Source organism: Sabethes cyaneus, chromosome 2, assembly GCF_943734655.1.
Source record: "Sabethes cyaneus chromosome 2, idSabCyanKW18_F2, whole genome shotgun sequence".
NCBI lineage: Eukaryota > Metazoa > Arthropoda > Insecta > Diptera > Culicidae > Sabethes > Sabethes cyaneus.
In genome coordinates this window covers 199856033-199881693 of record NC_071354.1, presented here as the reverse complement: position 1 = coordinate 199881693, position 25661 = coordinate 199856033, and the positions used below count along the sequence as shown (strand labels likewise).

Below are 25661 nucleotides of genomic sequence, written 5' to 3'. Positions count from 1 at the left end.
AGTATGTACGTCCGTTGTTGTGGCGCCACTGACTGTTAGCAATAGACAATAATGTAAACGGGGCCGATGTCAGTCATGACAGTGATGATGATGATGGCATCATCACAGTGGAATAATTTCTATCAGGCCCAATAATAAGCAACTATCCTGAATAGTGAGTCAGCTGACGGCCGCCTTTGTATTGTGCTACAGTTGTGCTCGAAGAGGAAAAAGTAACACGGTTAGTAACAAGGGATAGATCTCCCCGCCACAACAATGACGAACGGATCCTGTATAGGTGGCAATCGGTAGATGGCTTTTGTGAGTGAAACCAGTTAGATTTTGTATCGCACGTTAACGTCAAGCAAAGCATATGTAGACGCATGGGAGTGCAACCCCGCATGTTCTGTAATCATGGAAAGTGATGTGATTTGTCTGGATTCTGACGGCGAAGGCGAAAATGGTGAGTACATTATTATTTGGGTAACTATAAGTTATGCATATTTACTAGCTAGACAAAGCGGAAGCGTGTTATTTTCGGTTTAGTTGTTTCCCAAAAGTACATCATATAGGAAGCAAAGTGCAACGGAGCTTTCACTGCATCACTGTAGCTGGGACATCCCGCTTCGGAGCATTGCAGGGAAGTGGGTGAAACTGTTGGTTGAGAGCAGGTATATTAATTCGGATTTTACTGGCAGGATTAAAATTCAATTACACTAATTGAAACAAGAAATAAGTGATAAGGCGACCGACAGCGATTTTCAACATATGACTGTCGGGTGCAGCCCGGAAAATGGTAATATTTTTACGCCCACTTTTTCCACTGTCTCTCACTGCAATTCGTTGCCTGTGGCTTGAGCTTGACATTGTATTACCTACAGATGATGGTCCACCTCTTTGCACTCACTGCACTGGCTGGATTGAAGCTGGTACTGTATAGTTTATTATTTGGAATGACATTGGCAATGCCCGAAAAGGGATCGATTTTAATACGAGCCTCAAGTTATTTGCACATTAAACTCTTTCATTTAATTTCATATTTTACAATTTCTCCGCAATTGTGTCCATCTGTATGTGTCTGTAATTCCAACGATATTTGCTCTCTGCAACTATCCTAAATTCGGGATATAGAAGTTATTACAATAAACGAATATTTGCAGCACATTCCAGCATAGTGACAAGCCGTGCTTGAACCGAATCATACAGATTTCAATTACCTATATTTATCTTTATTTTCAAAATGGTTGGTAGACCATTTTGGAAAATGAAAACGATAGTACTTGGGGAGCACGGCTTTTAATGTCAGGTTCATTAGCATTCAAAGAAAAGACAAACAAATGTATGTGCTTTAATTCTGCAGTTATGGCTTTACGAACTTTGGTTCTGAATGCTATGTACCCGATGAAGGACTTCGTGCATGAATATTGAAATTGGAAATCAAAACCCAGCATTCAGAATTTTATCACTCGTTAGGTGATTTTCTCGTTATCTGCTCTCGTCATCTCGATTTTTCATTATTATTATCCGTATGCTTACACATATTCCGATGCGATGGCAGGATGTTGGCAGTCCAGTCAGTGTGGTGAAGGACATAATACCGGTCGGATAGCGCTCACTCAACTGCGGTAATGATGCGAGGATTCGATTACATTTTCCACATGCGTACTACAATGCAGTTGTCGCTTTGGCGACGTTAATGAATGTGTGTTCCTGGGGGTGGATCTGTATCGATTCCGTTTCTAGAGGTTTAAGCATATTTCATTTTAGAAAAGCAAGATTACAAATGAGCAGACTTTACTATATGGAGTAATTTTACTCAAAGGTAGACAATATTTCTAATTGAATCTCGCAAAAAATAATTCAAAATCTAGTTATATTGGTATTTATTCTCTTATTCTTCTTTCATTTAACTCGTTTTACAATCAGTACCACAGATACTTCGTCACCACGCCCGCTGCGCCCCTTTTGGTTTTCTTCGAACTGGATTCACTGCGAACATTAAGTTTTGCAGGATATTTGCTCGGAATTCTAGCACCATGTTCTGCCCAGCCTGCCCGCCCGGTCTTAACCACCTTCTGAATTCTGGTTTCATTTCCATACACAGTATTTTTGTACATCGCCGTTCGAAAACTCTGACTACTGGCAGCTCTCATGCTGTGAAAAAATAATTACACAATAATCATTCCAAATATTGTTCATCACCAACTATAACTTTTTTTCCCGAATACCGTTACAGTCTTCGTTTTTTGAAATTTTCCATGAAAATGAGTATAACTGCTGATTAACCGGAGTCGTTGTGCCGTCGAACGGCATCTATCTTTCTTTTCTTTGTGTGGCTGCAATAAATATACTTTCTAGCATCCAAGTTCCTAAGTTGCTTGCTTTTGAATCAGTAGCAACGTATGCAATCGCTAAGAAATCAACTGGCAGCTAAAGCAAATTCTTCTTACGTTTGTCATGAATCCAGTACCGTGGACCCCTGTTCGGTTGACATTTTCTTATGAAGACAATGCAAATAAACATGATTTGTTTGTTCTGATCTGGCGTGTTTTATCTGTTTCGAATTCCGTTTTCTCAACGATTGAAAGAAATCTGATTGGAAAATGAATTATTCGCTGCTTGCAACTGCCAACTAAATCAAACCAACGAAACCATAACAAAGAACAGGGCGGCCAAGTTCATACAAGTTCTAGCATATTTATGAAGTATCGTTCAAATTAGCAGAGGCTCATAATATCTTCATTTCAGCGACTTGGAAGGTTGTTGGTTTCCGACGAACTCTTGAAAGTCAGGCTGTATTGTGCAGTTCTTCAGGAGGAACTACCTACGACCTGGTTGGGAAGTTTTATATGCCATATTTACAAAAAGGGCCACCGCCTCGAATGCAGCAATTATCGAGGCATTACTTTCCTTAATTCTGCATACAAAATTCTCTCCCGCATCTTGCTTCATAGACTGGGGCCGTTGCAAGAAACCTTTATTGGTGAATACCAGTACGGTTTTCGAGAAGGAGGCTCCACGACGGACGTTCATTCAGCTTGCGACAAATCTTCGAAAAATTTCGAGAATTCCACTTGCAGTCTCATGAGCTGTTTATAGACTTCAAGACGGCGTACGATTCAGCTAAACGAAATGAGCTGTCGCGGGTTATGCGGGTGTTAGGGGCGACTGGTTAGTAGTAGCTCATGACCGAGAAGTGTGGAGATGACTCCTAAATTTGGCCCAGATTCGGTAAGCGTATTGTTACCGAACTAGTAAAGTATATAAGTTGTTTTCCTTTGCACGGACGATCGTCGACACCGAAACCATCGTCATTGAAGTGACGAAAGCGCTTTAGCCGTCGTTTTCTTTGATTGAAAGAGGAAAATCAATGCTTTTCGCGTATAAAGGGTGTTCACGGTAAAATTCACACTCAAAATGCTCTAATTTTTGAGCCGTTGGATGAAATAAACGTGAAATTTTGCAGGCAGGAAGATCGAAGTGGAGTGTTTATACTATGTGAATCTTTTGATCAGGTGCGGAAAGATCTGAAAGATGGCGGCGAAAGAACATCACGTTCGCAAAAAAACTCCGCACAAGTACATCGCAATTAAGAATCTGTCACATCGTGCCATCGGTAAAAAGTTAGGAGTCCCGAATTAGACGGTTTCTCGTGTCATAAAACGGTTTGACGAACGTGTGACTGCCGATCGTATGCCAAGATGCGCAGAAAAAAGGTCCGTATACAGTTAAGGATCACGTCGGCGTAGTCGAGATCTTCGAAGGGAAACCAAACTCCTCCGTTCGAGGTGTGATAAAAAAACTGAATTTGAGCAAAAGTTTTGCGCAGAAGGCCAAAATTCGAGCTGAATTACATATGTTAAAGCTTCAGAAGGCCCCAACAGAAGTAAAGTCGTTCCCGGCAGTTATACGATCAAAAGCTGACGAAAGCGCACTGCTTCTTATAAACCACGAATCATACGTAAAACCGGACTTTGATTCAGATTCCGGGGAATCAGTATTTCATTGTCCAGGATAAATTTAATGTACCAGAAAGCCTCCGAAACCAGAAGATGTCGAAGTTAGCCCAGAAATTCTTGATTTGACAAGCAATTTGAGCCGTTCGTGTTTGTGCGAAGAAAGCGGATTACACATTTGGTGACCAAAGATATCATGAATGGACAACTGTATTTTTTCCTGTATGGACTCATCACTGCGATCTGTATGGTTTGATCTATTGTGATCGCCTGGGTGTTCTGTATAACCCGCACTGCATTTATTTTTGCTATACACTCAAGTCTTTTTTACACGGTTTGTTTTTTTCGATTGCTCAAGAACGGCGCAACTGAGGGACCATTTACAAACTACGTGACGAATGTCGGGTTTCTTCCAAATGCATTGAGAAATAAATGAATGGTCCCTAAGTTGGTCCGTTCTTAATAATCGAAAAAGTAAACCGTGTAAAATAAGTACTTGAGTGTAATCGCTACTGAGTGAGCGATATGGTTATTGAATTTTATGCGTGCTTGTGTGTAATTGAGTACCCTTCCTTCAATGTTTTTCTCTACTTTACCCACCTCGTTCCACATGACAGCGCTGTCCCTAATTATAGCTATCCCTGGCGCAGATAACCAGTGCATTTATTTAACTATAAGGGTCTCATTTTTTGCACTGTCAATAGGCCGTATCGGGATAACATCATTGGCGGAACTAGGGGGGGGCTAGGGGGGGCTAAGCCCCCCCTAGGAGAGATTTAGCCCCCCCTAGAAAAATTGACTTGGCCGTCCAATAAAACGGTCGAAAAAAAATTCTGGGGCTATAGCCCCCCCTAGAAATGAGCGCTAGTTCCGCCAATGGATAACATAGAATTCAGCACGAAGGAAGGCTGGTGAGGGGCCTGAGAATAAACCCATTCTTAGAACAAGTGTATTTGAAAGAGGGTTGTCCTACGATCTTCTGGTCAGATTTAGCCTAATGTCATTACGCAAAGTACGTGCTGGAGTGATTTAAGACAAATAATGTCGATTTCGTGCCAAAAGTTCCTAACCCCCCAAATACACCGGAGTTGCGGCCAATCGAGAAAATGAGGGCTGTTATGAAGCACAATATTCTAAAATGTCCTAAAGTAGTGAAGAAATGAAGAAAGTCTAGGCAAATCTGCAAAAGCATGTCGATTTTGAGATTGTGTAAAACCTCATGGAGTAAAGCCTCAGGGATAAAGCCAAAGTACGGGCGTTCGAATACGGAGGCGAAATTAACCAAAATAAAGACGCCAGAAATAAGTTTAATTGTTTCATGTGAAAATTTGATGGCTATCGGATAAATCTCGAATTTTGCGAATTAATTTTGTGTGTTACCATTTTACCGTGGACAACCTTTATGCAGGCTCCCAGCAAACATTTTCGTATGCATATCAGAGCAACAAACGAGTTATATGTACCTATATATACCCTGAAAAATCGTATCTGATGCACAAAACAAGCATATGCGTACTAATTTGGAGGCCATATACGCACTACAAAATATACGTTGACTGAAGTTTTTGGAGCGTCTTAGTAGAATACGAAACCTAAAAATAAAAAATTAGAAAACTTATCCAATTTAATTCTACTATGTGTATTTTATTCAATGACAGATACGTATTTCGCCTACGACTTGCAGGCTTCCTCAGTATCTAGTAGTTCGAAAACAGACACTGAGGAAGCCTGCAAGTCGTAGGCGAAATACGTATCTGTCATTGAATAAAATACACATAGTAGAATTAAATTGGATAAGCTTTCTTATTTTTATTTTTAGGTAAAATATACGTTAACAATTCAACTTTATAAATCATTGTATGCGATAAGACCCGACTCAAAGCGATTAGTTTTATAATGCTATACAATTCTGTACTGGAAGTCGCAGTTCGATCACTTGCTATCGTCAAATACGACCGAATATAAACTTGTTTGCATTTCATTAGGCTATATTTACGATACAGAATTTACTAAAAGTCAATAACGATAATTTTCGTACATTGATATACGAGTTTGTGTTTGCTGGGAATTATTTGGCAGGCACAAAAATAGATATTTTCTCACTACCATTAACTAAATCACAAATTTGCCAAAGCAGCTTGTTTAACATAGGTTCAAGTTTGGTTCATAACATTTTGGCCATCGATCAACTGCGTGGTTTGTTGTCATGACCTTTATAATGAGATTATTGTTATATTTTTTGTTTGATTAACAGCGTTTAACGTTTTAACAGCTTGGGCCATTCATGGCTTCTGCGGGGTTGGGATTTAAAGCCCGGGTCCTCGGCGTGAGAGGCGTAAATGCTAACCATTACTCCGGGATTGACCCCTGAGATTATTTTTTTGTAATGGTAGTCTTTCCAATAGACGGAGGAAACGGTGGAAGAAAATAATGAACTTAAAGCTATTTATAGTGTCCAATCCAAACAGAGCGGGATAAGGCGTGAAGGGGAAAGAATCGAAAATTTTTTCATGGATAATTACCGTCCAGGTTATCGAAACTATGTTTTCTGTAGAGCATAACATTACTTTCATACTCAGCTAGTTCTATCTGTACCGGAAGTACTATTTCTGGACATTGTGCTGCTGACTCTCTTAAGCTGGCAGAACATTGTTTTTCTTACGAAATAATGGGGCATCAAATTCACCGTTAGGAGCGTCAATTAGCATCAATTGGGCATCAATCAACCGAATGGTTCAACTTACGTTCTGCACACTTTGCACTTCCAGCTTAAGAGACATAAAAGCGGGTCAGAAAAAGAGGCGATAAACAGAAAAAAGGGGTAACAAAGGAGAAAAGATGAAAAATGATTGAAAAGAAGGAAAAAAGTGGAAAACGAGAAAGAAAATAAGGACAAACTGGACACAAAGGTGAAAAACTGGAGCGAAAAATTCTATCTCGTCGGTGAAGAAAAAGAGAAAATGGAGAAACGATAAGAGAAAGAGACGAAAAACGGAATAAAACCTGAGAAAACAGAACATGACAGAAAAACGCGACAGGAGGACGTAATAAGAGGTAGAACGAAACAGACGAAAATGAAAAGACGGGATAGAAAAGGAGTTAAAAAGGGGAAATATGCGAAAACCGGGACTGGAAAAGAAGAAAAAACCGAAACGGGACAGAAAATAATAGAAAACGAGGCAGACGTTTTATATTAAATAAGACTACTACAAATATTTTATAACGTTTATAAAAAATATTTTATAACGTTTACAACGTCGAAAAAAACAGATTTTTTTAATTGAGCAAAATAGTAGGGTATTGTCGTTATCGTCGGGCCACTGTTATGGTCGGGCCATCACAATTTTACAATTTTAGTAACTCATGATATCTATGATACAACCATTGTAAAACTTCTTACTATGATAGCTAACTTTTCACAATATTGTGAGTTTCAATCGTGTATTTAAAACACCCGTACTGATTTCAGTGACTAAATCTTACAAAAAAAGTTTTGCAGGCGCAATGAACTTTTCTTCAAGAAATGATTCATGAAATGCAATTATCGAGATAAATTTTGAAAATGTATGAAGTGTGTTGTGCTGCACACGAAGATTATAGAATAATCCCCTCCAGTAAGGTGTTTGGGAAGGCTAATGGAAGGTGAAATACTAGAAAAGCACTATTTGTAAAGGTCGGGCCACTTGAGTAGTCATGGTTGGGCCACCATAATTTTGAGCGCAGAAGTGCAATAATCGCTAGAGAATGTCAGTTACGTAAAATGTGATGAAATAAAGCAAAATTAATACGATAAAAACCTAGATTTTTGTTGTTTTTTTCATTGGAGTTGTACACTTCAGAAAAGGCGATTGTAACAATATGGATTTTACAAGATCGCCAAAATTTTGCAAAAATGCAATTAAAAATAGGGTATATGAGTCGTTATTCACGGAGGTCATTCTTTTCATGTCTCTATATAGAATTTCAATAGGTATGTCTTAGACTTTCTGCGGTGGCCCAACCTGCACAACATGGCCCGACTATGACAACATTTTTTGTCTTCACGTAAATGCCTATAACTTTTTTATTTTTCAAGCAATCAGTTCACTTTCCGGAAATATACCTTATTCTCAGACCTTTGCAACGATGTATTTAGATTTCCAAAATTCCTTTTGAAACAAAAGTTATGGGTGAATTCCAAAACGTGGCCCAACCACGACGACACTCCCCTATGCGTTTTAAGCATTTTGCTTAAAGCTTAAACGTAAAAACCAAATCATTTCTTGCTTTTCATATACACCTTCTTATTTTCCACGCAAAAACCTATGAAAAGATCAAGAAAAACGATAGCAAACTTTTTGCCAATTTCCGGAAATTTTATTGTGTAAATTTCCATTTCTGTTCATAGCTAGAAGCGTTAACTCCGCATCAACTCTCATTTTTCGAGTTCTTTGGGCTGTAGAACCAACAATTTTGTAAAAAAAGTTAACTTATATCCTACAAATTATTTTTTAAGTGAATTTTAAAGGGAGAGGACGAAAACTTTTAAAAATATTTGCACATTAGGTAATTGCAAATATTTATTAATTTCATCAAAATAATTTTAAATTCTTGGTCTGCTTAAAATTAGGTGCAAAAACTCTATTGCAAATAAATCTATTGAGAAGAGCAATGAAAAAATCGAGCTCCTAGCAAAATTGAACGCACCATTTACCATTTCCATTAAGTTCGAATGAATACCATTTTGACTCAAATGGAGACTCCCAACGAAAGCAGTGAGAGAAGCTAAGTACAATGCTTTTTAATTTGGAATTTCCGGATTAGCGAGATCCGGATCATCGGGCCATCAGCTTAGCGGGGGGATACTGTAATGTTGAATTTATTTTCACCAAATATGTATAACGAATGTTGAGTTTTTAAAAACACATTTCGGTTGCATAGTTAATTAAAATTTTCAGATTGTATAGCAGCATTGCACAATAGATTTTGACAAGTGTGTATCTGCGGCTGAGTGGAAGGAGACGAACAAATGGAAGGCAAATGATTATCCTCTTTTCTCGTTCCGGGTGTTGCTCGCCACAGGAGTAAAGAGTAACACAAATAGTTTCGCCGTGGTGAGCATAAAAGACACTGGTACAAACAGGTGCGTAACACGTCCGTGGAGTGACGAGTGACGGATTGAAATATACGCATTTCATTTTACAGTAGTTAGAGACTTAATGAAAAAGCAGTTTTTGACGGAAAACCTCTATTATCGGTAACAAGCAGCCAAAATTGATGGAATTTTCTACCCATAATCTGATTTTGTACATTTTTATGGTAGTAGGAAAATTTCTAGAAAAAAACACCATTCAAGGACATCTCACAGTCGTTAAAAAGATTAGAAAAATATAATATCTCATTTTTCTTTTGCTAACCATGTGCCATATGTAGATAGCAGTTTTTGTGTATCACATTAGTATGAATTCTGCAGCATATGCAGTTCATTTTTGTAATTTTATTACCATTTATTATGTTTTCAGCAGTAGAGCTCTGACACGTCTCCTAGTACCTCTAACATATGCATTATTCGAAACAAGTTGCAAAACCTGTAGTAAAATCTGTACTTACCAACCACCGCAGCACCGACCACCGTAAAGTTCCCCGAAGGCCCATCTGTCACTGAACCAACCGCCGGATGATGTTTACGTTACACACTCTGTTATCCTTACTTTTATTATTTTTCGAAGGACGTCCCATGTGGGGCGATGCATTGGCGCGCTGAATCGAGAAGAATCAATATTGGATAGTACCGTTATATGTTGGTTCAGCAGGACTCGCTTGGCTATTTGTACTACATGAGCTCACTCTGTACGTATATAGTAGTAGCCATTATGGTGTTAACCCATTACCGCCCAGATTTTGTCCCATAATTAACGACTGCTGGGAATACATAGAAGTAGGAACACAGAAACACGTTTAATTTAAAATCGATCCGTAGAGTTGATGTTAGCTTTATCCAGTTAAAGATGGTTATACAAATGCTGAACGAAATAGTACTCTCAGTACCTGGCGTTCAAAGGCCATACTGACAGAATATATTCAATTTAATTAATTGCACTGCTGTTCAAATATTTTAAATTAATGCAATCAAGTTCAAATACTCAGGCATGGAAAGCAAATATTGCAGAGTCATTTTTCAGAACAAATTATTTCAAAATCTCCACTTATGGCGATGCAAAATTTAAATCTGCGGTGATCCTGGTCCATTTTTCCGTACACATGGAGGCGGTCAGCTGATTATGGTTTGTCGCAATTTTAGCGTTGATGCAGTTAATTGATGAATTCATAGCTGAAATCGTCACCATCAGCGGCTTTTATTTTGCACACCCGTTGTTAAGCCAAAAACAATTTGAAATGGAATAAACACGAATGACTTTCGACTAAACTCGTATGTCCGAGCAATAAGCTCATTAAACTGCACGATAATTGGTTAGTTACATAGCAAAAAATGCACATGGCACTGATGACTATTTGGTTGTGAAACGTTTTATATGGAACAATTTCAAGCATTTGCACAAATTAATGAGCTATAATTAAATGTTGAAGCGTATCAGTCGAAAAAATCAAAATTTACCCTTACATCTGTCTCGAGAAGTTCGTTAGAACTGACAGATGCTTAACAAATAAATAGCTCGGCTCCGAGTACTGCCGTTTCGCCGTCAGATTAATTTGGAAAAAAAGCTCTTATTTCCATACAAATATTTACCTACAGTGGAATCAGCAATAGTACGCATATGAATGCAGAATGGAAAATCTGTCTTCCCGCTCTCGCTCTATCCATACTCTGTCGCCGGCCGGGAAACTGCAAGGCAAAGTGCATTCCAGCAATCGCTGGCTGCACAGATGATTTGGATTCTTGCTCACATATTTCGCCGACTCGATGCATAAGTACCATAGACATCGAATATTCCACCGTAATTCATCGTCAACATCGAATGAGTCGGTGAGTGCTCGAAGCAACGGTACTTTACGTTGCACTTGTTTGAGGACCTTTTAAGAGGTGGATGTCCTTTTTGTTGCAAGTTTTTGCAGCTACAGTTTACTCTTTTTAGGCTGATTCATGGCAGCACAAAAGTTTTTCCATTCCGCATTTACCGCTGGATGATTCTTGGGAAATTTGTAGTTATTTTTGAATAGGCTTAGAGGATGAAACTCTTTTGATAACTTAAGCCTTTATGTAGTTTTCAAAACACAGCGAACCTAATTATACCGACTGAATCAGCGTAGAGTATAACTTATTGAGGAAACCTGCTGCATAGCCACTCTTAATAGTAAGTGGTCGGCTTATCTAAAGTGGGTGCTTGAATAGAGTGCATAGAGAGAAAAAACATAGCATTGCATGTCAGTCAGGTTCTGGAGTGTAATTAGTAACAATTTTGTTTTGCATTTGTTTTGTGAGGAAGTTTTTCGCTATTGGCAATGTCAATCCGTAGGCTCTATTCTGTCGATGACAAATATACCATTCAAGTTTATGACGATGTACGTCAGCTATATACCCTGAGATCCCAAAAAAATGATAAAATATAAATTCTAAATGTAATGTTGTAAATATATAAATATTCTTGTTGATGTGATTTTTAACATAATTTTCTTGAATTTTTCATGACCAAACAATTTTTTGTGTGCAGATTTTTGTTTTTAAAGTTTTTTTTTTAAATAAAAGTAGTTTTTTTCCTCTCAATGATCTTTTGTGCTAGTAATTATGGTATGAATACTCAAAAATGGGTCTCAAGTCAAATAACGTTCCATTTTTATTTACCGAGCAAAAATTTTCCAACACGAGAATGATCTACTGCACCAGCTCTAAGTGGATAGTTTTTACAGGCCAGCCAAAAATTTGACGATGGATGGCAGTTTGAGCACAACGAGCGTGCAGCCAGTTTAAACTGCCGAGTGGTATGTTGGTTTGCTATTTCAATATCAACGGTAGATACGCGGTGGCTCCGAGAGATGTTGTTTCACGATGCTAATTTGTTTTTCACCATTACGAATAATTGCAGGCACGGTACTTCAGGTTAGTTTTAATTGCCGGTAGAAAAAATCCACCGGTTGTAATCAGAATTTCGCTAGAAGGACAGCACAGCATACGATAATGAGCAAATTTAATTACGAGCTGGTTGGCGTGTAGGTGTAGGTAGATAGAATAGTGGTTTGGTAAAAAATATTGCCATTCAATAGCACAACGGAGTTATTTGTTTGTGCATAACGACAAGTTATGTAATTATGTTCTAAAAATCATTGATGTGGTGTACGTGCGACATTACCCGAGGTGCAATTTCAACCCTGGTTAATTTATGACATAACTTTCCAACAGAGTGTTCAAATTTGATTGATACAATCGCTTTCGAAAAGACTAGTCGATACTGTTTTATTAGTTTCTAATTATAATTATTGGTTCTTCAGGAACCAATTTCATTATCGTCTGAAAGCTTTTTTTATATGGGTCATTCCATCTCATGTGACCACAACGGTTGTAATCGATCATCTCCGCACAAAAAAGTATGTGTACATGACTTCAAATCAATTCGATTCACAAACACTTGAACTTGAAAAAAGACCTTCTTTTGAAATTCAGATTACATTGGAGAAACTAAACTGCAAGAGGGAATAATAAATTCGTATAAAATCTTGCATGACGATTTGTATTAAAAGCAAATCTAGCATAAAAACGCAAATAGACAACAAAAATGTCCTATGCTGTTTAAGCACGTTATTTACAGCTCCACTAAGTTATTTTTAATGCATAGTACTTTATTGTTGCGTTATTGTCATTAAAAGTTGCAACGCGATGGTTGGGGTTGCCATCGCCGCTACCGCACGGTCGTTAGCGAGGTTACGAATTTCATTTTGTTACTTTCGTAACAACACCTTCGTTCGGGTTTATGTTGGTAGGTGTATGCAAAATAATAAAACAGGCATAACCCCGATAATGGTATTATTTTCCCGTTAACACGATTGCTACCGCCTCATGCTTCTCGGTTGGTTTACCGTTACCAGGTATAATGTATCAATTGTTAAATGAAGTTGGAGCTTAAATTTTTCACAAAAGAACGATTTAGTGATACTGTGAGTCCGCTCCCATTATATATTTTATTGCTCATGTCCGTTCGTTCACACCATGTGTAAAAATTAAAAGGGTAGTTAATTCCGGTAACAGTTTGTGACGTAGGGAAAAATGATACAGAATGCACTGTTTAAGCAAATTCAGTGTTTTGTAAAGGTTATAAGTAACAAATGACATACGTATCTGCCGAATATTTGTGCAGTGAATTTGTGTTACACTCTTAAATGATTCTACCTGTAAATAGGTCGGATTTAGTTAAAGCTAGATTGAAACTACTCAAAATCCCCTAAAGCTTAGCTTAGCTTAGACTGATTGCACATATCAATGGTTGCACTCAGCGATTGATCCGAATCAGTGAAATTGCACAATGAATCAAACGAATGTGGTTGGGAGTGACCGGTCATTCTCACTGTGCAAAATTCAGTGACTCGATATATGAAGGATCAATAACTGCGCCGGCCACGTCCTTGCAATCAGGTGGGATTGGGGAAGGAGTGTTAGTGTAATCTTTGTTGTTTTAGGGACCGTGTTAACCTCTGCATCCCAGCAAAGATTACAGGAAGGAGTTGAATTTTGTTAGTAAGGTAGGTTTCGTTGGATCAGGATTCACCTTGATACGTGATGTGATCGGTTGTTTGTTTATAAAGATATTATTATGTATTTTTTATATTTATTATTTTGCGTTATTCTTATATTAGACCTTTATTGAGCCGGCAGTTTCGAAAAGCTTGTTTAAGATAATTTAGTTATGTGAACAGATTTATGTTTGGAGATAGTTTAAACCAACAGTCGTAATATTGTTGGGCTCTTACCGATACATATTGTCATTATTAGTAGCAAATTGAACTCCAAACAACCGGTCGTAGGGAGTTTTGCTATATTTTCATATCCACGATATAAAAACCCTGCAGTAAGCTTTCGAAAGTACAATAAATGGGCGAAAGGAGGGACCAAGCTTCCAACAGCCCCGACTACTACGCACCTTCAAAGAAGCCACCCTTGATTACTTTTGAATACCATTAATTTCCGGCAACCATACTCCTGCGATCATCAAAAATTAACAATAACTACCAATGATTACCCAAGACTATCATTGATTATCACACTGGTTACCATTTATTACTAGCCTAAGGCGTAAAAGGTTACAAAAGTAGTCCCCGATTATACGCACGCACTTATACGCCTTGCTAGAAACCCCTCGCAGGCAAGGCCTTGAATCCAGGAGCTTTGCTATTTTTCCCGATGCATAGAATGTACCCACGTAAAGCACGCGACGACCTGAAGGCCTTTAAAAAAAATAACAATTTCAGATCATCTTCGGCTTGTGGCAGTCGGCAACCGTATTACTGTCTTTGGTAGGGAACTAAATGAATGGTAATTATTTAATCGACCCGGTTTGTTGTTAAGACCGATTTGGCAATGTTCCATTGTCGATTATATTTAATTTTAAAACAAATTTAGAACATTTTGATTTAAAACAAAAATCGCACCAAGAAGGAAAGAGTTGAATTTCATGAAAATGCATTCAAAACAGATAGGTAAACATAAAAAAGCCTCAATTTCTGATTTGAATTTCTAACACTATTGCGCTTTGTTTCTCATGCTCATGCTGTTTATGTGTCACGGTGATGATCTAGACTATAGATAGAAAAAACTGTATAATTATATTTTAATAATGCTTTTCTGCAACATATTTTGGTAGTCACGAGTTGATTCAGATTGGTCAATCCTAGAACATGTTTCAGTAAGAATTTGATTCAAAAATTTTTAGCTGATAGGTAAACATACCAGCATCACAGCGCGAATGAAATAATAACAGAATATGCTAATGAAATGAGATTCACTGCTTCGAATAAGCCTACTGTACTGGCTCTTCCAACATGCGGGGAATTTTCAAATTGAATAACAAAAAAAAATCTTACTTCTTATGCTGAATAACACAGCACACATTCATCATAAATCTAGTGCTGAAAAATATATTTACAGGATGTCTTCCCAATTCGCGACTACTGATATGCTGATATTTGTTTGGTTTTTATGTGAGAAAAAAGAAGAGGGAAGTATTTTTGCTTTTGTCATCATTCATACAATGACAGTTCGGCATGGGACCTCGTATAAGTGCGAACAGGCCTAAAAATCTTTTTCAGCTTCGTAGTCGCGAATTACAGGCAATATGTTTCCTCTCACATACACCTTCTCATAACTGAAATGTGTTGAAATGGCATCGATGAGCAAACGCTATTCCAACGCCAAACGTGAAACTGCCGTCTCACTATGTTTACTCTATTCAAGGGATCGCGTTAGAAAGAGAAGACGTGAAAATCATCTCTCAAGCATAATCAACCGCTCGCAGCTTGAGCAAATGGCGTCACAATTCCAATATCATGTGTTCCTAATTTTCCTTTGACCGTAATGCCAAAATAGTGGCTGGATGTTTAAATGATGTAAAGGTGGTAAATTAATACATCAGAAAGATGTAAATAAGATGATAGAATATGGCTCAACCTCGTGATACCATTTATTTGGTACATTGAAGTTTCTAAATAAATGAATTGAATATAATGGTTTCATATTTACAAATCAATAAAATATAAGATCTAAAATCACTCATCATATTGACTCCTAACTGCAATGTGGCATTGTCGTCCATCCTAAAAAAACTTATGGACTGATCGATTTATCATCTGAAAACATTTTTTTCTTGCACTTCCCTGAATCATATATGGACATTTTCACTTGGGAACGTATTTAGCTCTTCGGTTACGTACTGCATACTCCGATTCTTTTCCATGTGTTCCACACCACACTTTTAATCACAGAAAACACAATATTTTCTTCGACATATTTCACGGTAATCTTAGCTTTCACCTAACAAAATCCACTTTTCCCGCATGCGTTGAAGCCAACCGAATGATTCCGACAACTTTTTTCGCAAATATCCTGCACAATTTCTCACAAAATAATTAAAACTTAGGAGCGCGTAGTTTATGCGTATCCGTTGCTAGCAGTGTAGCCAGATCCTCTCTTGAAACTACTCAAAATCCCCTAAAGTGTACAAACTCAGATTTTTGAGTATTTTTTCAACCAAAAAATTGGTAGTATGAACTTAAAAGTGCGTTATTTGTCATAGAGAATAATTCAATTATCGGTAGCAAGTAGCCAAAATTGAAATTGAAATTTGAAATTTTTATCCAAAGTTTCTACCTGATTACAGGTAGAATCATTTATAAGTGTACGAAGTATTATGGGGTAATTGGCCAATTAACGCACATCACCCATTTATTGCACACTTCTTAGGTTTGTACCTTTTCCTGACGGTTTTTTATAATTAATGTAAACTGATAATGACAAGGTCATCGTATAGTTAATACGTTTTTTCCTGTAATTCAACGTGATTTTAAGCGTAATAATAAATTTTTTTATGTGTCCTAATTTCGCCTTCACCAAACGTTTTCTTGCCAATATCATTAAGAATAAGCTTTCATCGATCGTTAGATGAAAATTAATATATAGGGTACGGGAGGGTATTTTCAGCAGGTTTCGAAATTCAGCCTATGGGTTTCATAGTATTGACAGAAACTTATACTCAATCTATACCTATAAAAATGTATTTCTGTCTGTCTGTATGTTCCTTATAGACTCGAAAACTACTGAACCGATCGGTGTGAAAATTTGTATGCAGGGGTTTTCGGGGCAGAGGAAAGTTCTTATAATAGTTAGAGACCCATCCACCCGCTAAGAGGGGGGGCTCCCAGACAAATGAAACACAAATTTCTGCATAACTCGAGCACTAATCTATCAAAAGGCACCAAATTTGGCATGTGGGTGTTTCTGGAGGCAAGAATTTTTTCTACGATGAATTAGGACCCCTCTACTTTTTAGGAGGAGGGATCCCATACCAATTAAATACAAATGTCCTCATAACTCGAGAACTAATCAAACAAATGGAACCAAATTTGACATGTGGGAGTTTTTGGAGGCTAAAATTTTTCTATGATGAATTACGACCCCTCCCCACTTTAGGAGGGGGGCTCCTAAGCCAATGAAATACAAATTTCCTCATAACTCGAGACCTAATCAAGCAAATGGAACCAAATTTGGCATGTGGGGGTTTTTGGCAGCAGGAATTTTTTTCTATGGCGAATTAGGACCCTTCCCCACCTTAGGAGGGGGGCTCCTATACAAATGAAATACAAATTTCCTCATAATTCGAGAGCTAACCAAGCAAATTTGACCAAATTTGAATTTGAGGGTTTCTAGGTTTTGAAGACAGGATTTTTTATGATGGTTTGAGACCCCTCACCCCTATGGTAGGGGAATAAGGACTCTCATATAAATAAAACAGAAATTTTTACGTAACATAAAAACTAATTGTACTCGTGGAATTTAGACCACCAAAAACTATCAATAGTAACACTAGATGATTCAGGGCGAGACGGCCGCAGGCCGCGAGTGTTGTCGGTGACCCGCCGTCGGAAGCGCCGGCCACTGTGGGGGCCAGCCCCCTTGCAGAGATAACCTCTATCTAGGTTTATTTATTTTTCTAGGTATACTAACCTCTATTACTTTCCTTCAGTTGGGTCCGAGCGAGTGACAGCGAATAAGGAGAGGATTACCCCTGCGAAATGGTAGTTTCCACGAAAAGATTTCCCGTGAAATGGTACATCCCGCGAAAGGTTTTTCGCGAAATGGTATTCCGCAATGTTTTCGTGATTTTTCAGTTTTTCACCGTTTATTGCGGGGTTTCCGGGTCCATAATGGATGTTCTAAAGTATATGGGTCATTCCATGCCAAGTGACCGAGTAAAAGTTCAAACGTGTAATCAACCTTCACGGATTTGAACCAAATTTTGCCAGATTGTTCATTTTCGGTCAGAAAGTAAAAATCCAAAATTTGGTACGGATCGAACATTCCCTCGATTAATGGGAGCGCCTCCATTTTTAAGGAAAATACCCGATTTTGTCAAAACCTCTTTTTTTCTTTTGTTTATATCTCCGGAAATATTAGGTTTAGAAAGACACTATTTTCATATTTTCAAAGGAAATCATCCAAGGAGTTCGAAAAAAATGTTATTTTTGAGCACCAGTGCTGCCAAACATTTTAAAACTCAATTTGAAAACTAGATTTACATTTTTCTCTCAATGAAGAAAATTTTATATCAAAAATTCCAACTTCATCGTATTCCGCAGATTTTGTTACATAAGAATCACTCATCACCCCGAGGTATTCTTTGCCGATCCCGAGATACAGAGTTTTAAAGCAAGCAATTCCCCATTTTTAATGTAAAACTAAGAGCGAAATAACTTATTTTGAAGTAGTAACTCTCTACGCAATGTAAAAATACTTTGGCATATCGTAAAAGTATTTATACAGTAAATAAAAAGGTTTTTCTTAACAGTGTTGCCAACTTTTCAGTTTCCCGCATGATCAGTTACATTAATTAAGGGAATATTAGTCTCCTAGCAACAATAAACGCGATAAACAAGGAAGGTAAGAGCTCATGTCTATTAGCGAGATGAAAAACAGTTTACAAGGCTATGATCAAACAACTAACGTATATTTTACGCCTTTTTGAAGTAACATTTCCTCATCTAGTGCTATAAATCAACTGAAAAGCTGGCAGCACTGTTAAGAAAAACTTTGCTATATATTGTATAAATGCTTTCCCGGTATGGCAAAGTAGTTTTACATTGCGTAGAGAATCATTGCTTCAAAAAAAGTTATTTGGTTATAGTTTTACATAAAAAATAGCGTATTGCTTCATTTAAAACGCTGTATCTCGGGATCGGCAAAGAATACCTCGGGGCGATGAGTGATTCTTATGTAAAAAAATCTGCGAAACACAATGAAGTTGGAATTCTTGAAATCAAATTGCCTTCATTGAGATAAAAAAGAAAATTTAGTTTTCAAATGGAGTTTAAAGATATTTGGCAGCACTGGTGCTCAAAAATAATATCTTTTTCGAATTCCTTGGTTTTCATCCGATTCAATCGAATAAACACTGCATGCCAGGCACAGCGAATGCGTTTCTTGAACATTTGCACCGTACTCAGTTCGTTCAAAACAATCCATTTGTATGCTGTCGTGTATTTAATACTGTTTCTGACGATTATGATTTTAATGTTACTCGGACTACTTTCAAACTTAGAATAAGTAATTACTAAGAACTGTCTGTAGGAAATTTCGAAGACTAGTATAAATAAATAAAAAAAAAATAAAAAATATGATGGGTGTTCCGCAAGGGAGCAATTTGGGACCACTTTTGTCCATAATTTTCTTCAACGACATTAATACCTTCAATCGTTCTACAGACCCGATTATCTTTGATTAGCATATTGATCGAGCCTTCTCTCAGCCGAGAGGACCATGTAACGGATCCTGGTATTCCGTCGTTTTTCCGTCGTTAAATCGATCGTTAAAACGCATTAGTTTTTTAAAGTAGTGTTTTAAGGTGCTTATTAGCGCAATAAAAATATGTTCTATTTTGGAATGTGAGGAAGTTCATCACTTTATTGGATGGACTGGAAAATGTCGATATAGATCAAAAGTATACGCGAGCGGTGGCAGATGGGGTTTGCCCACGCTCTTTTGGTTGGTACCCGAATGTTTTACTAACTGAACTACTGCCGCCCGCTATATTAGGTAGTCTAACGCCTAATTTTTTTATTCTCCCAATTCTATCACTCCCCGTATATGCGTCGCAAACTTCCCCCAAGCGACAATATTGTTTTTGTATGACTGCACTTTGTTTCTACCACCGCGAAGAGAGACTGTTATCTACTCGGTCAGTGTGATAGAAGCAAAACAGTACGTTACCGAGGTTCGTATGGCAATTCTCGGACTAAAACCATCACCGGGTGTATACGTATACGTCTATTCCCAATCCCAAGTAATATTCCAATAGCAAATTGGCCTTATTAATCTTATAGTAATTTTATCAGAGCATTGCCGAGTCTTTCAGCTTTTATAATGGGTTTCTTCAAGTGTTTTTTTCTTATTCAATTAACAGTTCTGAAGTATGATTGAAGCACACTTGAAGAAGCACCTATAAACCTGAATTATCTATAAGTATAATTCGTCTTATAAGCGGTTTTTGAAAACCAAGTATTATTGCTTCCCTAAAACTTGACAACAGTTTTGACAAAGAAATATGACATTTTTCTGCAAGATTTATCTTAACAATTTTGTGGCGGTTGACTTTGTTTCGCTCAAATTAAGGCAATGTCGTTAGCGCCAGGCCAACTGTTAGGTCGGGCCATCACAATATTACTGTTTTAGTTGCTCGTGAATCACGAGTCGTGATATCTATGATATAAACATTGTAAAACTTCTTACTATGATAGCAAACTTTTCACAATATTGTGAGATTCTATCGTGTATTCAAAATACGCGTACTGATTTTAGTGACTAATTCTTACGAAAAAAGTTTTCCGACACATTGAACTTTTCTTCAAGAAATGATTCCTGAAATGCAAATATCAAGATATATATTGGAAATGTAATAAGTGTGTTGTGTTCCATACGGCAACTATAGAACAATTCCGTTGAGTAAGGTGTTTCGTTATGGTAAGGCGAAATACTACAAAAGCGCTTATTGTAAAGGTCGGGCCACTTGTGTAGTCATGGTTGGGCCACTATACTTTCAAGCGTATAAGCGCAATATTCGCTAGAGAACGTCAGTCACATGAAATGTGATAAAATGAAGCAAAATTAATACGATAAAAACCTATATTTAGATTTCAGAAACTCCTTTTGAGTCGGAAGCTATCGGCGAATGCCAAAAGCTGGCCTAAACACGACGACATTCCCTACTGCGGCATTATGCTGATCAACGCCGCATACAAGGTGTTTTCCCAGGTATTCTTACATCGTCTATCCCTAACAGTAAGAAATTTTATTAAGCAATATCAGGCGCGCTTTCTGAGGGCCCTTGCTACTTCGGATTAAATTTTCATACTCCGGTAAATCTTCCAGAAATGTCCAAAGTACAGCGTGCCCACGCATCATTCATATTTTCGTGGTTTTCAAGGCAGCGTACGATACAGTCGAGCACGAAGAGCTATGTAGTTATTGCATGAGAACGGTATTTCGAACAAACAGAGGTGACTGATCAAATTTAGCTAGTATGACAATACTTCTATGCTACTAGGCACCTCCATTTGCGCCAATATTTTTATGTGTAACTTCTAAGCCACAAGCCCAGAACAAAAAGCTTTATGTCAATAATATCATTTTATTGGTTGCTGAAAACGTTTTAACCCATTAAACCCCATACTTATTCCAGCAGAAATAAAAACCTGAAACTTCTGGGAAAGTTTTGTTTCAGCTCAACTAAGAAAAAACCGTAGACATGTATTTTTAATTTGGTCCGATGTCCGCAGCGGTACGCTGCGAAAATGCAAATGCTGAGACCTACAGCGGGATGGGAAAGTAGAAACAGATTTTTTTTTCACAGTTATGTCATTCCGGAAAGGTTATATTTAGGTGGTTTCGGAACTAATTTTAGTAGTGGTTAATATCAGATAATATGAGAAGAAATTTCATTGGCACTAAGAATCAATTCTTACACTATTTACCTTTCGGAGAAAAGCTTGCTGGTAATTCAATGAAAATTTCAATTATTTAATTTAATTTCAATTTCAAAGTCTTTAGATAGAAAAAGACACTTTTTATTTTCAGCTGCGCATACTTTGGTCAACCTGCCTTAGGTATTTGTTATCCACAGTCGTAATAGCAATCAACTGTCAAGACGATCAATACCGTAGGTGAGGCAAATCGATCGACGAGCAGTGTTTGCAACAGGTTAGAACATTAGATTCAGATCCAGGAATACTGTTACTGACGTTCTCGCTTTCTCCGATTTCGCCCCATTTTATTTTAGTGTAAATAGTTTCTCAACAAAGAACCTTCTCCGTTATTTTTTTTATGGTGCATAGACATTGTGCTTGCAATTGAGATCATCCAACACGATTTTGTAATTTAATTATCGGTACTTTCTTGTTCCCATTCTTAACAAGCTGAACTTGATCCAATCATGATAACTGGCCGAAAGTAAACTTAAATTTAAAGTTTGTTGTCCTTTCATTCATGTTATGTTAATTTATTCCTGAATCGATTTCATCGTACAACCAAGCAGCTCACTTTGTTATAATTTTATATGAAACCGTGATTTATATTCCACTATAAAGCATCGTTAGGTATCTGAGATTTCGGGGTCATCTCGGTGAAAAATCAATAAAAAGTAAGCAATTATGAATCACACTCTCCATGGTACGGTTTCGAATTTTTCTACAATGATGCTAACCTATGGTGCCTGGCTTCTCCACCCGAAAGGAAGCGCCAGCGTTATCATTTATGCATCATTAATGGCCTTTTGTGCACCGTATTCTACCGTAGTAGGTAGTAGGTGTTCGGCGTACCTAGGAACCTTTACCGGTTCTAGCAAGTGGTCCACCGCCTCCAGGTTCGTTTGAATCAGTTGCAGCAGCAGCACGTTTGTTTTAATATTTCATCCTTGGTTCGTTTGGCTGTATCCTGGCTGTGCAGGGGAAGTAGATAGCGCTCGTAGAATGCTCGTACATAACGCCAGCACCACCGGCCGGTCCAATGATTTTAAATGAACTGTTTTGCTGGAAATAGTAGAGATTTCTCCCCAATGAATTAGGCAAATGATATAGTTGTGAGTGGAAATTACGATGAAAGTTCATATCGGATTGGTTCACTTGTGTAGAATATTTTGCACGGATTTCTGTTCTCTCATAATTTTATGGCAAAACATTTCAAAGGAGGAGTGTCTTTTTTGAAAGTTTGAAATGCAAACGAACATAATCTTGCTAAAATCATTATCAGCATCCTCAGCAGCTACTAGGCCGGCGGCGATAACCACTTAGCCAGTGAAAATAAGCTTGGAAATTTGATTGGTTTGTTCAGATTTTCTCTTTTTTTTGGGTTTTTAATAAGTAGAAGTAGAAGTAAAATATGTCATGCATCAATTAGTACCACAGCATTGTCCTAGTTTGAAATAGTGAGGTAAATAGCGGGGCTCAGTCATATTTCATGAACCTGAATTACATTGCCAATCAGCAAAGTGAAAATTATCTCTAATCATAACTAATTATGCCATAGCTAAAGTTTCGTCTACGAGTTATAAGCAAACGGCATCTATTATACGTTGATTGCATTTTGAACCAGCAGACTCTACTGATTTGCTGTTGACTGTTTAATTTGGCTAATGGCAAACTTCCAATCAAATCACTTTGGTAACTTTTGTAATTGAACGTTTTTCATTTATCACAACTTCATTACCATGTATGCAACAAAACTTTCGATACGTCCTGAGGACAAGCCATCGATTAACTCCGGTGACGATGGTAACTCATGCTTAGCGAATAACGAACGTTCTGAAATTTTCCCGAGTTTTGATTTTTAAAGTTCGAGTACGTCATTGTGGAACATGCTGTGGTTGCGTAAATTTGTACGGTTTCATAGTTTGGATAGCTTTCCATTATTTAATCAAATCATTTTTTAAACTTGAGAAATATATGTTTTTTAAATTTGAACAAAAAAAAAAAGGTCGTTCCACGGTGCGTGGAACCACGCATGCTGCAAACTACTGATATTTATATATCGAAGTTGGTTTTACATTTTAGCATTCTTTTTCTATAGTATCGGGAGCGCCAACAATTCCGGTTAGCTCCTAATTCTGTTCACTCAACCAAAGTATGTAATCGAATTTTAGAAGATTAGCCTATATCAATTGCCACAGTGTTTGATTCAACGTTCGAAAAATCGACTACTTTGGTTGAGTACTCTCGGAAATGGGAGCTGATTGAAATTTCGTGCGTTCGCGGTAGCTCTGATGAATGCTGGAAGCAACTCATAAATTTATGCTTTTCGTGAAGCAAACGGCAAAAAATGAAAACACCTAGTCTTACATGTTCTACATATATCCCTGATTTCGCACTGTCAAAAATAAAATTACCAATCCACAATGGAAAAAAATCGCACCTTGCTTGTTAGTATAGGCTGTTATATTTGTGAAGTACCGCTTCAGGCATGGTTCTGTTCATTATTGGGTGAACGTTGTATAACATTTGCGTTAATTAAACACGGAAACCGGATAATTGTCGAGCAGTAAGTGCAGTGCTTCCGATCGGCCAATAGGCAATTTTGATATTGCCGCCATCGGCTGTGTACATAGATAAATTTGCGCACAACTTCAAAGATTTCCCCAAACCGGATGAGTGGAGCAGCTTACAGTGTATTTCATATTCGCTCAATGATTCATTGACCATGTACACATGTTGATGCAATGCTTTGGGCAAACATAATCATATGTGTGTATACTGGGTAAAGTGCAAAGGATTTCCTAGCAGGAAAAAGCATACGTATACAAATACAGATGGATCCATGGGTGGGTTCTTGCTTTCAATGCAATTAGTTTTTTTTTATGCTAGACTCTCTCCTCTACATCGACCAACGTATAGCTTCTGGAGCATAAACTACCGTTCGTTGGTAGTTTAATCTACTCTGATCCATAAGTGGAGAGAGAATTCTATGCGTCGTTATTAGCTTTGAAATAAATTAGCACTAACTCTGTAATTATATGCTCAAAACTGCAAGCTTGAAATTTTCCTAGAACATGCCAGTGCTCGTACTGATTTATTTGCAACAACAATTGAAAAGGACGCAGTTAAAAATGTAATTAATAAGTTCAGTGATAGCAAATTTGTTAATTTTGTTTGTTAGCCAAATAGGAAAAACTTTTATTCGTGGTTTGTGTTTACTTTGTGTGTTAAAATGTTCGACAGTAGAAACTCGTTGTAATCATGTATTATTATACATTATCAGTTTACCTTTTTGGTTTGTTGGATAGAACACAACGACCAAACAATACGTTTATGTTAAAGCATGACTAAAATTTAATTTGGACGCGTAGAATAACCTATAATTCGCGACTGGAGTGTCGCAATAGCACCCATTAATCCATTAAGTTTCACAATATCATTGCATCTCTCTGGTTCTGATAAAATCCTGAGTTTTTTTCTTTATAGCACTCACCTTGCATAGTTGAAGATGCGACTGAATTAGCATGTTTTTTCCACTTTGAATACTTTTCTTTAGCACTATTGACAGTTCCCCCGCTTCTTCGAAGTCATTGTTTGACAATTGCCTAAATTTTTTTCAATGGGTCGAGACATCGAACAATTTTGTGGGTTCATCTCTTTTGACATGAACTCGACATTATTAGCTGGATACTACTCTAGTACCACTTTAGAGTAGTGAAAGCTACGTTACCTTTATGTTTACGAATCGTCCATCAAAATACAGCCGTTAAATTTCGTTAAAACTGGCTCGTAAAAATACCGGCACGCTTCTTGGCAACCAAATTCCGTTTTTGGTACCGATTCGGATGTTTACTGGCACTGTAATACCTACAACTTTGTCGAGCGAGAATATTCTGCGAGGTTTGAACGTTGGCATCGTATCTTTTAGTGATGCTCAACTCTTGTCCTCAGTTTCGATTTTCTTGAAAATTCTTTGCCGCCTTTCCACAGTTAGGTTTTCCTTTTAAACACAAACTATATTGGTTGTGTTATAACCCTTCAGAATATTACACACTGCACTTTAGCCAACTTTGA

The 25661-nt window shown here is 37.6% G+C and overlaps 1 protein-coding gene across 1 annotated transcript in view; it reads left to right on the top strand.

The window, feature by feature from the left end:
- The first annotated feature begins 393 nt into the window (after window positions 1-393).
- Window positions 394-25661, top strand: part of LOC128736534 (uncharacterized) — a 156081-nt gene continuing 130813 nt past the window's right edge. The window contains 1 exon segment of the mRNA XM_053831018.1: window positions 394-442. Coding sequence (XP_053686993.1) covers window positions 394-442 — 49 coding nt within the window.